Source organism: Micromesistius poutassou, assembly GCF_964030765.1.
Source record: "Micromesistius poutassou genome assembly, chromosome: 12".
Classification (NCBI taxonomy): Eukaryota; Metazoa; Chordata; class Actinopteri; order Gadiformes; family Gadidae; genus Micromesistius; species Micromesistius poutassou.
The window spans coordinates 3783451-3798352 of NC_140282.1; the positions used below are offsets into that span (position 1 = coordinate 3783451).

General features: G+C 44.4%; 2 protein-coding genes across 2 annotated transcripts; one reads left to right on the forward strand and one right to left on the reverse strand.

Moving 5' to 3' along the window:
- Positions 1-1066: 1066 nt before the first annotated feature.
- On the forward strand, positions 1067-7357 carry ctsd (cathepsin D). The gene is made up of 9 exons (XM_084475995.1): positions 1067-1227; positions 1760-1916; positions 3231-3354; positions 3912-4030; positions 4144-4343; positions 4793-4915; positions 5364-5508; positions 6290-6388; positions 6791-7357. Exons 1-9 carry the CDS (start codon positions 1166-1168, stop codon positions 6956-6958), a joined length of 1197 nt encoding a protein of 398 aa, XP_084332121.1. The 5' UTR covers positions 1067-1165; the 3' UTR covers positions 6959-7357.
- Positions 7358-7484: 127 nt separating this feature from the next.
- cdhr5a (cadherin-related family member 5a) lies at positions 7485-14539 on the reverse strand. The gene is made up of 14 exons (XM_084475994.1): positions 14433-14539; positions 13983-14155; positions 13110-13172; positions 12528-12617; positions 12349-12435; positions 12102-12206; positions 11815-12000; positions 11220-11310; positions 11025-11122; positions 10721-10927; positions 10314-10427; positions 10140-10206; positions 9510-9670; positions 7485-8927 (listed from the first exon to the last, which is right to left on the reverse strand). Exons 1-14 carry the CDS (start codon positions 14521-14523, stop codon positions 8313-8315), a joined length of 2148 nt encoding a protein of 715 aa, XP_084332120.1. The 5' UTR covers positions 14524-14539; the 3' UTR covers positions 7485-8312.
- Between the last annotated feature and the right edge of the window lie 363 nt (positions 14540-14902).

The following is a 14902-nucleotide window of genomic DNA, read 5'->3' on the forward strand; positions in this document are numbered from 1 at the left end:
CTTGAGAGAGGTGTCCCCTCTTACCTAATTAGGATACTGCAGTTCTAGTACTCTCACCAAATTATGCAAGTCAGATGGGGGGTGGCGGTTTTAGGCACGGGAGAAGCGGTCAGTCGCCAGGGGGGGGCGGCACGAGCACACAAGAAAAAAAAAGATCTGCGCAACAACTCCGCGATCCCGTAATCGCCCCCCCACCCCCCATACACTCTATACTGCCCATATGTGGTGTAATTATAGTAAAGCGAAAATGAAACTAAAACTGGGGGGGGGGGGGGGGGGGGGTGCCAGTGAAATGTTCGTGACAAACTATGTGCCCACTTAAAATGCTGTTCTGAGAAATGTTATGTATAGTTTCATGTGCAGATTGACTGGGTCTTTGAACACGATTATTGTGTCTCTAACTAATGTTTCTAAGAGTGACACTAGGTACTCATCTTGCTTCTGGAAACATTGGACCCGAAGAGCTTGTAGGCCTATGTGTTTTAAATGTGTTTGTTATAATTGTTGATGCCTCATTTGCATCCGTCTGTTTGTTCTTGTTGTTTGTTGTGATATGGATCCCCCTGGGTCTGAAATAAAGAATTAATTAATTTTTATATATATATATATATATATTGCTCGATCACTGTCAATTTATCAAAGGTATTTGATTTAACGTTAGAGATGTCAAATGTGATCGAGCAATATCACATTAACGAATGAAAGCATAGATTCAAAATAAATCCATCTGCAATATAGGCCTACGTGTAATCAACTGCGCTATCGGACAGATCTGCTACGTTAACGTTAAACCAGGACGACAGCGTCAGCTAGCGTTTGGGGACGTGTTCTCCAGCACGTCGGTTATTTAGTCGGGACTAAAAATTGGTTTAAAATGCCTTCTAATAAACAAAAATTTGTGTTCGACTCTATCGGTTTAAAACACAATGACCCTTCTATGATATGATAACACCAGTCGATAAAAAAAAACCAGGAACGCGTAAACCATTTCCGCCAGTTGTACTGGAACGCCTCAGGCCGGAGTCACATGACGAGGGATGACGCGTTCGGGTCAGCTGATAAAAATCGTAACTGCCGAGCGAGCACAAGTCGAACTGCTCAGTCATTGTGTTGCTTTGCACGCCGTGGTTTTTAACTTATCTATTTGGTCTACTGTGATTTTAAAATGAGAGTGTTATCCCTGCTTACTTTTGCTGCTCTAGCTCTGATCAGCCATGCACTTATTCGGTAAGAAATCCTCTTTAAATACAAACTCAAGTAAGCGTTTAAGTTAGCATTTTAGTAAACATCAACAGCTTGGGTCAGACTACCCCCTGGTTATGTGATAGTCCAGTGTGGTTCACATGTCTGCAGCGATCCTGTGCCTGTCTTGCGTTAACTCAAAGTTGCAATGCTACACTGCACTGTGTCAAACGAATGCCAACCTATAAATAGTTGGTGGCAAATATTAGTATTTAAGCAGGGTAAGATATCCTCAAGGTCTTATGGTTGTTACCACGGAGCTATAGTGATGCATATCAGTCGTATAACTCAACCTAATATAAATCATTGGGGGTGTTGTAATTTACTAATGCAGGCAGTAGGCTGACTCCAATTCCTTGTTTAGACAGTCTGGCTGTAAATATAAGGTTGTGGGTCATGCGGTGTAGTGTACCTGCGCAATATAAATAAACACAAACACTTTCTCTTTTAATAGCGTGGCTGACCCTAAACACAAACAATACATTTTGTCTTCATATGATTTTGTCCCGAACACCAGAATCCCCTTGAAGAAATTCCGCTCCATCCGACGACAGCTGACCGACTCCGGGAGGACATCAGAGGAGCTCCTGGCTCCCAAACACTCCCTGAAGTACAACTTTGGCTTCCCCTCCAGTAACGCACCCACTCCCGAAACGCTGAAGAACTTCTTTGACGTGAGTTTTCTACTGCGCCACGCCTCCGCCGAGCACCTTGCCAGAACTAATGACCCATAGCCCTCTTCAATACTACTCCTCATGTCACTAGATAACTTCCGAGGTAGCTGAAAGAGAAGCACAACAGAGATACTATTGTGCAGTGGCCTTTCCCCCTTTTACTCCCCCTCTAATTGAATCCAGCATTACACTTGACAGTCATGTTGACACCCCAGCATTTTGACTGGCTCATTTATTAGTTAAGGTCACTGCTAGGTGGGGGTTGGCAGGGTTTATCTTTTCCTTCAAAGGAGGAAGCTTGAGTCGGCCATGTGATGGCTGACTCAAATGTCTGACTACTGAATAAACTGTTCCATAATGTTTGTCTGTGTTGCCTGATTACCCTATTTTAAGAACCTGCAGTGATGGCATTTTGAGCTTAGTAATAAGGATTATAGGAATTAGAGCTTAGAAAACACAAATTAAGGCCTTTTTAAATGGGGTAGATTGGTAGACAACAATATACAACTTATTCCTAAGGTATTTGTACAGTAAGCAAACCAAAAGATGATCAAAGGTTCAGAACTATTAAGGTTTCTGTTTGGTTTTGATATACAAATGAAAATTGCTATAGTTTGTTTTGGATAGTGGCATAACCTGGCACCTGTTTGTACCTAGAAGCAAACAAAGGCCAGATTTGCTTATTATGCCAAATGTCTCTGAAGTCTACACTAATAAAGACACTGGTACTTTCCCTGTCACAATACCGGAGTCACTCGTGATCCATGGCAGATGTAGACGGGCTGTCTATTATTAAATGGAACAGGATGCCCTGCAATACACTCTTTTGCATGTGCATGACATTATCTCAGCTTCAATCATTTAATGTTCAACTGCAGCTCATTACTTTGAAATCACTTTTTCTTAGTTGGTGATGTGGCAAGAAAGACGTTTTTAGAGCTGCAATCCAGCACATAGTTTAGATGCAAAAGCTTTCCTGTGTTTGTGGGCAGGGGAGAGGAAGTGGCGACTACTCATAGACTGTCTCCTTTCTCCGTAAAGAGCCAAACCAATCAAGGTGACATATCAGTCGTGCTAGGAACTTTCATTGTGCTGATACGAGCGGCTGCACGATCTCATATCGGCAACGAGAATTGAACAAATATGATGTTTGTCAATTTCAAATATGTGTGTTTTTTTTTTTTGTGGATTTCTTTTTTCATGTCAATCTCTTCAGGAAAGGGCATTTGTGTTTGCTCTGCTGTAGGGCCACCTCTAGGAGAGTGACATTCATGTTTTTCTTATTAATGTCATGTCTGTTTGCCGTGTGCCCAGGCCCAGTATTACGGTGAGATCGGTCTAGGCACTCCCCCTCAGATCTTCACTGTGGTGTTTGACACGGGCTCATCCAACCTGTGGGTGCCCTCAGTGCACTGTGCCTTCACTGACATCGCCTGCTGTAAGTCCCCTTCGTCCGCCAAGTCCCATTGAGCCTGTTACCGTTTTGACTCCTCTAATCTATCACAACGTGTACACGCTTGCATTCTGCCCTTCGTTTCAATGTTTTGTATGCATCTACAATGTGTAGGCTTTTTTGTTGTTTGTTTTGCAAAATGAATCGATATGCACATGACAAAAGTTAAAATGATCAAATCTTGTATCTTTTAAGATGAACAGAACTTTTGCATTCAGATGGATGTACTATAAGTAAAGTCAGTTGCAACGAATGGATGACAATGTCCTTGGGGTCATGTTGCATTTGTGGTTTAGTCTACCTCCTGCAGCAAACTTGCAGCCACATGCTTGAGAAATGCAAATACCCAATAACTAATATTTTGATGTCCTGTAATTGCTGATGTTTCCTTTTTGTTTTTCCATAGTAACTTAGAATCACTAAGTAAAAGTGATCATTATAACGATGCATGATCGTTTTGCATGGCTTCAACTTCACTTTATACTTTACTAATCAACATTCTCCCCCTCCCTTATTATTTTATATAATTTTCTTCCCTGAAGGGCTTCACCACAAGTACAACTCTGCTAAGTCCAGCACGTATGTGAAAAATGGCACCGAATTTGCCATCCAGTACGGATCTGGAAGCTTGTCTGGCTACCTCAGTCAGGATACGTGCACAGTAAGCTAGTTGCATGCAAGCGATTTAAGCTTTTGTTTTTCAGCGTATTGTGTGTGTGGCAGTTTTTCATTGACCCTTTCTGACTTTTGTACGTCTGTCACCGTTTCATCCAGATTGGAGACCTATCCATTGACAAACAGGTTTTTGGAGAGGCCACCAAGCAGCCAGGCATAGTCTTTATTGCTGCCAAGTTTGATGGGATCCTTGGAATGGCTTACCCACGTATCTCAGTGGACGGGGTGCTGCCAGTGTTTGACAGCATCATGGCCCAGAAGAAGGTGGACCAGAATGTTTTCTCCTTCTATCTCAACAGGTGTGTCCCATTAAATCAGGGTTTAGTCTTTGCGTAAGTTATGGTGGGGTTGGTTTAATTTTTATTCTACCACAATAAACACATTTAAATGTTTGAAAAAATGTAGACCTTTCCAGATGGCTTCTTCTTTGCAGTTTGTGTTGGTCAATACAACTTTGCTGATAAGACCACCTAGTTGCTGTGTTCCCACACTCCTGGCCAACACATGATACAAAGGGAAATTACATACAAAACGAGGAAGTGGAAACTGCAACCAAAATGATTAACTCAGGGAATTGCAACAGTCAAGCATAAACTGTTGACATGTGCAATTATGTGTCCATTAGGGTGAATTTGCACTTTTTAGTATAAAGTCCATTTCTGTTAAAGACTAGTGTCAGGACATTGGACAACCAGTTTGGGGTTACTTTTTAAAGCATGGTACCAGGATTATTTAACTCTTCACTCAGGAACCCAGACTCCGAGCCCGGTGGTGAGCTGCTGCTGGGAGGAACCGACCCCAAGTACTACACTGGAGACTTCAACTACGTCAACGTCAGCCGGCAGGCCTACTGGCAGATCCACATGGACGGGTATGTGTTCACCTCTCAGACGCCAGGCTACCAGCAGGCCCTGGTTGTTCTTGCTACAGCTAAGCAGAACCCAAGTGGTGCATGATGCATTCTATCCTGTTGGAAAGTAATGGGCAGCTAGGTACTGGCCTTAAAGGTGACATATTATAGCACCAGGTGTGAGTGTGATTAGCCTCTTCTGACATCACAAGTGGGCATGTCCACCTAGATGTATGCTGGATAGATGAGCAACATTTGCTACACTCTACCTGGTAGGCTGTTAGACTGATCTATGCAGCATACATCTAGGTGGACACGCCCACTTGTGATGTCAGAAGAGGCAGATTTTCAAAACGGCTTGTAACTGCTAATCACACTCGCACCTGGTATAATATGTCACCTTTACATTACATGCACGCACACTATTCAGTAGTTCATCCGTTTGACTCAATGCATTGGTCCATGACAGGATGGGAGTGGGTAGCCAGTTGAGCCTGTGCAAGGGGGGCTGTGAGGCCATCGTGGACACCGGCACGTCCCTCATCACCGGCCCCGCGGAGGAGGTCCGGGCCCTGCAGAAAGCCATCGGAGCCACACCCATCATCCAGGGAGAGGCAAGTCTCACAAAGCAGACAATCAATGATTAATCGAGAGTCTGGTGGCGGACAAACTAAAATCTGGGTGATAAGTGAGTTTCACCTTCACCAATCGTGCTGCGTAAACTTAGCCAGCAGTTTTAAACTGTTAAAAATAGTGTCTGAACAGGTTTTAAAAGCAATGTGTGTAGACGGCGACGTAGGAAATACCCTTTTTTAAATCCCCTTCTTAAGTTTTTCTTCAGGAGAAGCCAACTTAAAGGGGCACTATTTTCAGAATCTTTCTTGAACACCATGTTGGCTTTGGGGCTAACTCTTCGAATCGGATGCGGTGCACTCCCTTTACAAAAAACAAATTTAAAATTTTTTAATTCATCACAATGTGACGCAGCAAAGAAACCTGGAGTTTTTTTTTTTTTAACATGGCACATTAAAATAAATGGATCAAATTAATATTTGTCCATGGTCCCAAAATGGGCTAATTAATTACAATCATTGTAGCCTATTTAACACTTCCATACCCTGCCTAATCACTTGGCAAAGCTCAATATGCACACAGTGAAGCCGATCTTCTGTGTGGGAAAAAAAATACTCTCAATCCACACAACCACATGCTTCAAAGACCTAATCTCTGCAGCAGGTCGAAACGTCTCGCTCCGCCCGCCCACCTGTCGCCTCCGTTTCCAAAGTATTTCGTCTTAAAACAAGTTTTACCGGAAGAACACGGCGAGTCGTTGGCAGCAGATTGTGGCAACGTGTTTGGTTAATGGTCTGAGTATCGCCTTGTGTGTCGTTTCAGTACATGGTGAGCTGTGACAAGATCCCCACGCTGCCCGTCATCACCTTCACCCTGGGAGGACAGTCCTACTCCCTGACGGGAGAGCAGTACGTCCTCAAGGTGAGTCTCTCGCTCTCTGACCGGAGGTGTACTGAATCACCAGCAGAGGGCAGCAACGGCTCAGCCCCCACAGCTGCCACCACCACAACAACAACCTCGTGATTGTTTCATCATGAAACCACATAAATGCGCCATTGTTTTCTTTGGCAAGGCCCAAAGCGTTCTCAGTAGCCTGTATTTTTGTTCTCCCCCCTCCCTCAGTCGACTGATAATATATGATTAGCGGACAGTATACTGATAATATGTAATAATTAGACGGTATTTACTGATTTATATATAATTTGTAGACTATTTTATGCCACTTTTATAGAACAAAAGCAATGCTTACAGTTTCTACACAATGTGTTTGAATAGTAAAATGTATAGTTTGATGCTCAAGTATCTCAATGTCCTCCCTTCCAGGAAAGCCAAGGGGGTAAAACCATTTGTCTGAGCGGGTTCATGGGCCTGGACATCCCCGCCCCAGCCGGGCCCCTGTGGATTCTGGGAGATGTATTCATTGGTCAATATTACACCGCCTTTGACCGCGATAACAACCAAGTGGGCTTTGCTAAAGCTAAGTCAGTTTAGGATTGTATACGAGGGTTGGTAAACTTAAAAGTACACCGAGACGGCATCAATTTTTACTGCACATGCTACTGCTGCTTCAGAATCCTGAATAACAATTGGTCCGTGTGGCTTGGAAATGCACTGATTTTAATTGCATTGTTCTGTATTTAGTCCCAGTAGAGTGTTAACGGAATGGATGTGTGACTATGTTGTGTGTGTGTGTACCTGATTAGGGATGGGAATTCTAATGTCTGATTTAAGCTTAGAATATCAGTCTATTTGTTTATTTCTTTTGAAATCAGGGACCTGTTTTAAGCAATTTAATATTTTTAATTGTAATCAACATTATGCAAGATGATTGGATAGCTTGCTTTGATTTTATTGTAATTGGCTTCAAATAAAAACTGTTAAAGACATAAATGTTTGCTCTAGTTTTTGGACTACGATGATTCTCCATCTAATAACTATCTCTATTTAGAGGTCTGCGGGCTTCAGGGAACTTTGATATCAAATACTTCATAGTCTTAATTTCAATGGATGAGGCAATTCATAACAATGGCAGTGACGTATCTTTCAATGTTTATTATTCCATCAAAACTACACTTTCCATTCTATACAAAATGTCAGCTTTATATTAACATACTCTATCACAAATGGTTATCAACAACAATGAAATAAACTCCACAGAAAAGTCCCTGTTTTTAGTATTCACTAGATCCATGAATGGGCACATTTATGTGACGTTCCTGTGATGGACAGTTATCATGTGCATGCTGTACATCCACTATCCAAACTAATACCACTGGAGATTGGTATTATTTTGGTCTGCGATATAAAATGGCCATTGTCTCCAACCGTCAATTTGTGTAGTGGTTGATATGTTCTTGCACTCATGGGGAAATTGATGTCTCACAGTAGCCACAACATGGTGGTACCCTACGAGGTGGTCACGGCATTTCACCTCAGACCATCCTGATTTTCAATTTTGAGTTTCAGAAGGGAAACGGAAATTGAGATCAGGATGCTCTCACGGGACTATCAAAAAGGTAAAGTAATCGTATAAGGTCAACAACTTGTTTGCTTAATCAACATAATTGAAAACTGAAATAAATGAGGTTCTTAAACGAGGTTCTGCCCCAGTAATGGTAACTCCACCATTCATTCACTGTTCTCTGAAGTTGCGATGTAGAAACGGGGGATGGGGGCGATATCCAGCGATGCTGAATCATCAAGAATTCAGCTTCATATCAGAGTCCTCCGTTGCTGACACATCGAGAATGTAACACGAGAACAAACAGCACTTTGTTCAGTTTGGTGAACTCATCTCCAATAGTCGAGGCCTACTGAAGAAATCATTTAAAAAGGTTTGTTTTTTTTACGCTGAACCTCCGGTGTTCTCATGTGCTTCTCCGTTCACTTCCTTGCCCTCTCCCTCCTTGGCAGAGTCAATACCTCCAGCACCCTCGTCCTCACTAGGTTCCGTTTTTGCGTCCTCTTCCCCGCCGCCCTCTGTCGACGCCGGCGCCGCCGTTTCCCCGGCCTCCGCGTCCATCTCCTCCGCCGTCTCCTCCGCCACGCGGCCCACCGTGTCGGGGATTATCTCCACCTCGATGTCCGAGGAGTCCTCGCTCTCCTTGAACCACACCGTCTTCTGCCCCTCCCGCTTCCTCCGCTTGAGCTTGGTCTCCAAGTCCTCCCAGATCCGGCCCGACGCCCGGGCCAGGGGGCTGCCCTTGGGCACGTGGTTGGTGTAGAGGCCGCACGAGGAGCAGTGGTGGCCGCGCCGCTCCATGGGGATCACGCGTCCCCTGGCCTGCGGCACGGTGGTACGCTTGGCGGCGGCGCTGTTCCATCGCCGGCCGCCCCCGCCGCCGCCGCCGCCGCCGCCACGACTCGGGTCGCTCTCGTTCTGGAAGCCGTCGTTGGTGTACTGCATGGAGTCCCTGTGGCCGCTCTTGTGCTGTTTGGAGCGCATGCAAGGGCTCAGGCACTGGGGGGAGAGGAGGAAAGGCCTTTGGTTAAAGGTGACATATTATACCACCAGGTGTGAGTGTGATTAGCCTTTACAAGACGTTTTGTAAATCGGCCTCTTCTGACATCATAAGTGGGCGTGTCCTCCTAGATGTGTGCTGGATGGATCAGTCTGCCAGCCTAGTCCCAGTGGACTGCAGAAAAAGTTGCTCATCTATCTGTCATACATCTAGGTGGACATGTCGCACATTGTTCACAGATGGGGTCCCTTTGAGTGTCTGCTGGGTGACTCCTCGGGTGTTGCACAAAGCCCTTTTGACTCTCAGTGGATAACTATTCATGGAAAAGGTCTGCACTGGAGAAAAGGAAATTACAGGACAGCCTGTAGCAGGGAGTCTTGGGAAAGTTGCAAATGTCAAAGCACATTGACATTTCAAAAAAATAAATAGGCCTTCTTGTGTTAAAGAATGGATTTTTCTTTTCTATTCCATTCCATAAGTAAAAGGTAAGTGTCTTTGGCCTCGTCTCACCTTCATTTCAGACTTAAAATGATGTACCATGACATGATGATTCATAGCAATCAATACTAGCCTGTGCTGACCTCAGATAGTTTATGGACGTTGGTGTTCCCCTTCCACAAGTGCGAAATCAGGAAGCCGATCACGATGAGGCAGAGAATCAGCAGGGCTGCCATGATCAGACCCAGGAGGGCCATGTCCCCCGCTCGGTAGCCTCCCCCGGTTTGGGAGGGCACAGCCACCGCTAGGAAGGGGGGCAGGTTTTAGCAAGCATTTATACACAGAGATGTCAATAAAGGTTCTCACAAAGTTCACTCACTTAATTCCTCAATCAAACAATTTGTGTGTCTAAGTATAATTTGAGGAGTCTGTGTGTCTAGTCTGTCCTTTGATTCTCTCGACAACCGTTCATCCGATCAACTTCACACCTGTCAGGTGTATTGCTGAGGGCCAAAGGAAGTGCCATATCGAGTGTGAGGTTGTTTGGGTGAGCGGTTCTTGAAGAATGCTGCAAGCAGGAATACCGGGGAAAAGCAATTGGCTCGTTCTGAACAGGCACACTTTGACCGGTAACTGCACAAGTATTGAGAATCTGAGTCAAGTAAACATAGAAACTGGTTATTCCCAAAGGAACTTTTAAGTCTTGTCTTATGTAAAAAAAAAATTGTCCTACTGGTCAGAATTTGGTCAACCTATGAGCTGGGTGGTCTTACCGGGTATAACCTGAACCGTGAGGGCAGCTGTACCGTATTCCCCTGTCATGGTGTCCACAGCTTTGAGCTTCGAGGAGACGGTAAACAAGAGGGCAAGTGAGTGACACACAAAACTCCCATCACTCATGCATGCTCTGAAGTGTGTTAGACGGCTGCATGCGTGTATCAGGTCACCTGCAGTGCAAAGGATTCGGTCTTCACCACCCGCTTCAGAATGACAAAGCCCTCGGCGGTGACGTTGACATAGCTGCTGTACTGCACCTCGTACCGGACATCAGGGTTCACTCCCTGAAACATACGCCATATGGAGAGGAAGGGGTCTATCTATCAGCCCTAGCGGTGGATACAGATCTATCCTGAGAATGCATCTAAACCCCAGAAGATATTGGATAGCATGATCATTTGATGAATGGCATTGATTGGTTGATTGATCAATCAGGTCATTGGTAAAAAAGAAAATCTTTCTATAGCTCTTTCTAACCATTAATTATTCAATCTCTACTAACAAATGAGTAATTGTTGAGAGGTGGTCTCAGATATCATATTTCTTTCTTAAAAGTGTGTGTCAGTCACCCACTCACAGTTGCAAAGTCCTCATCCCCCGCCCTGACCCTGTAGGGTCTGTTGGAGGTGCGGTCCCGCAGGATCATGCTCTCCGGTATGGAGTTGCTGTAGATGAAGCCGTCATAGCGTTCCCGGTCGAAACGGGGAGGGTTCCTGCTCTTCTTCATCACATCTATGGTCACCTGTGTGATGGCAAACTGATCCCGGTTGGTCACTTGAGAAGCCTGTAACTCCCCACCGAGGAAGAAGACACGTGAGCTTCTGTACCCAACAGAGATGGCATTCTGATTTAGTGAGTGATACGGTAGAGAGGGACGGTACCAGAACGACGAGAGTGATTGGACCGACGATGTCAGCAGCCTTCACCATGGAGATGTTTCCTGTTTCTTCATTGATCTGGAAGATATTGCCCTCGTTCCCTGCATAAACACAGAGAAATGTCCATAAGTATCACTACGATAGCATGGAAACTTCCTGATTCCAATGAAACTGTGGGGAGAATACAAACTGCCCAACCTCTGAGTATTTTATAGCTTATGGACTCGCTTCTATTCTTGTCTCCATCCTTTGCGTACAGAGGACCCGGCTCCAGTATCAAGTTCCCCTCCTGTGAATACAATGCAAGAGGCCTCAAACATTATAATAAAACATAATTATACTTATTCAAATTAGTTGTTCATTGTCTGTCAACTGCAAATGACTGCAACTGCAAAAGTGTAATTAGCTCTTCTGACATTGTGGCAAAAGTTGTAAATTGGGTTTTCAGTGTAACAGAATGCAGTACCTCTTAATTTACTTAATTCCACATATTGGTTCCTTTTAACGCCTCTGCACAATGATCAACAAACAAGCATGGCAGCATCACACCCACATTAGATTGTGAGAGATGACACCTTGCTATTTAAAGCTAGAACATTCGTTGTTGTTGTTGTTTTTTTGGGGGGGGGTGGCTTTGGAGGGACGTCTGAAGGGGGGGGGAGGATTTTTTTGGGTTGAATACATTCAAAATCTCGCTTACTAAGGCTGGCTTTTCCAAATTGCCTCCCCTAGCTTTAACCAACAAGGTAGCAACAGACAGGAGAATCGCCAAAGAGCAGCAACAGATGCTCACCTCTTTCTCAGTCAGGTTGACTCTGGCCTTATAGCCGGTGCTGACACATAACTTGGCCGTTCCTAAGTTGGCCCTCACACAGGGCTGGTACCATGGAGGCCTGTTGTCAATGTCCTTCACATGGACTGTGATTGTGGCCACTGATGTGAAGAAGGGCTTATTGGAGGTCGAACCGTTGAGTATGTCCTGAAATATGTGACATGATACAGGGGTCAAGGGTCAGACACAATGTTGAACCAAACCAAAGTGTTTCTGTTAACTTAAGTATTGAGGATAGGTTTCGGTACCTGGACATGCAAAACCAAATTGATCTTTTGTATCACGTCATAGTCCAATATATTTTGGACGAGTATCCTTGGAGTGTTTATGTTCTCAAGACGAAAATACTTGTCCTGGAGTACCATTAAAGAAAAAAAATATAGATTTGTTTTTAGTATGTATATTTTTCCAAATATGCATGGTTTGGAAGCCAAGTCATGACAATATTTTGTCCTTTTTTTATTTTTGATGATAATGATGACAAATAGTACTTACTGTGGTGGGCTCTAAGCGATAGTACAGCACCTCCGAATCAATATCCGAAGCGTCTACAACTCCAACGCTGGAATTCAACGGGCTGAGCTGCAGCAGACACAACAACATTCAGCACAAAGTCTCACAGCACTCCCAGCTCATCACATGAAAACGTTCTAGGAAACAAGCCCTATGCTGACCTCATTCACTTCTAGAACATAGTGGTCCTGTAGAAAGTTTGGCGGGTTGTCGTTGACGTTTTCAACAAACACTTTAACAGAGACATTCACCTAGAAGAATGAAAAAAAACATTGGAATTGGACGAACTTCAAATGGAAAGAAAATAACAATACAGCCAAATGGTAAATGGACTGCATTTATATATTGTTTTTTGTAACCAGTGGCCACCCAAAGCGCTTTACAATATTGCCTAACAATCAGCCATTCATACACACATTCACACACCGACGGCGGCGTCAGCCATGCAAGGAGCAGGAGCATGCTCAATGGGAGCAGTTAGGGTGAGGTGTCTTGCTCAGGGACACCTCGACACTCTGAGGAGCCGGGGATTGGACTAGCAACCTTGCGGTTACCAGCCAACCCGCTCTACCTCCTGAACTACTGCCACCCCTATATAGTACAACATACAAGTTAAAAATAACAATGCAGCGCATACATTCATAAATTAAGACAACAGCGTCACTGATGTGTCTATGTGCATATGATTGTTGGTTTTTGTGGCGGGCACACTTCTACAAGTGTCTTCTACACGTTCTACTCACAGATCTTGAGCCTGATCTGCTGCACTGCACCTGCACCACCATGGCCTCTGCTCCTGATGTGGACTAAAAGAAACACGCAGCAGGAATATATACAATGGTTCAATAAACTACATGTCAACCATTTCAACAGGGTGTCAAACAAAAAACATTTTTTTATTTATATTTTTTCTAATAATAATGCTCAAATGTCAATTACTATTGCCATCGTGGATAATAACCAAATTTAGATTTAAACCTGCACTATTCAGGTTTCTCAATAGCACCCTCTAGTGGTTTGAGTTGTAGATAAGTTATAGCTATACAATTATCAGACCGTTACTGTCAGATAAAAATGTTAACGCAACTGAATGATGTCAAGACATGTTTTCCCACGGTTGGGGGGAGCAAAAGGATCCCTGAATGCATGGATTTGTAGATGGGCCCGTATTATTCTTGAGACTTTTTAATGGAGTAAAAGAGTTGCTGTAGAAAAATGACATAGTGCAGGTTTAATCCTCATGCTTTACAAACAAGAAGCCACTGTTCACGTTCGGGACAAGTAAACAGCATGACTCCATGTTTGTTTTGTTCCCCACATTCCCTTAAACTCCTCAACTAAAACACATAAAACACAATGGCTTAGTATATTTTCTTCTGCGTCAACATAATATATGTTCTAATATAAAATTACTATCAAACAATTATTTTCTTCATAAAAGTGCATCATAATTCATTCCAGCCCCCCTACCAGGGGACAACCTAGCCTAGTGGCCCCCAAGGAGTTATTGTAGTGCTCTGTCTTAATAGCTTCTGTTTTCACTACGCTCCCTCAGTGTGGCTCGAACTGTGACCCGCAGTGACAAAGAAACAGCACTTCCAGTCATGGGAGATTACCTCATAGTCCAGGCCTTTCTTCACAAGCACTTCATCCCCCTTTAAGAAGAAGAGATCCTCCGGGTTTTTAACGATGGTCAGCCTCACGTCGCTATCGGCGTTGATTTTCGCCACCACGACGTCCACGGTGTTGTTCTCCGGTACGAACACGGGCCCCGGGAGAACTGTACAAACTGCACAAGAGAAAGAGTGACATCAAGCGGGATCGACACACGCTGTTGCTTGTTAATTCGCGGCAACAAGTGGTTTCCAACTGCACTTGAGCCTGAACACACATACTGAAGCCAATGCCTGAAAACAACAAACTCAACAACCAAGAAACACACCAAGAACCGCACACTCGGGCCCTCTTAACCGGACGGGCATGTCAATGAAATATCCAACTCTGGTCAAATTCATGTCACAAAAAAAAAAAGTACAAAAAAAACAAAACAGGGATGTTCCTCTTACTCTTTTGCGCACAACAGAGGGTGCAGACGGAGACGAGCAGCACGCATCCCAGCAGGAGGTTGGCAGGTTTGTGTCCAGGTTTCTCTTCCATGTCCCAGCCTCAGGAGGGTCCAGTGAATGAAGTGGCGAGGAGGATGAGGGCACCGTGGTACCAGCTGGTACTTCTCCACATAATGCCCCGTCTGTGCTCTTCCCCGGCGAGTGGGAGTCGACTACAGTCGCAATGTTTGTGACTTCATTTTACGGGGCATATATTGGCCCAAGTGGCTGTCCAACGGCGCGACTCACAACCTCCTACAACAAAAATACTTGCATCTGTTTTAGCCTCGATGGGTCTTTTTTTTTTTTCTCCGCATGCCGCCGCAGCGACCCGTGTTCACAAAGCCCGGGCAGGAATCTGAGGAAGGAATGTTGGGTTAAAGACGTTTCCATGACGATATAGGGCTAACTCTTTCTTATCATTTGTGGTT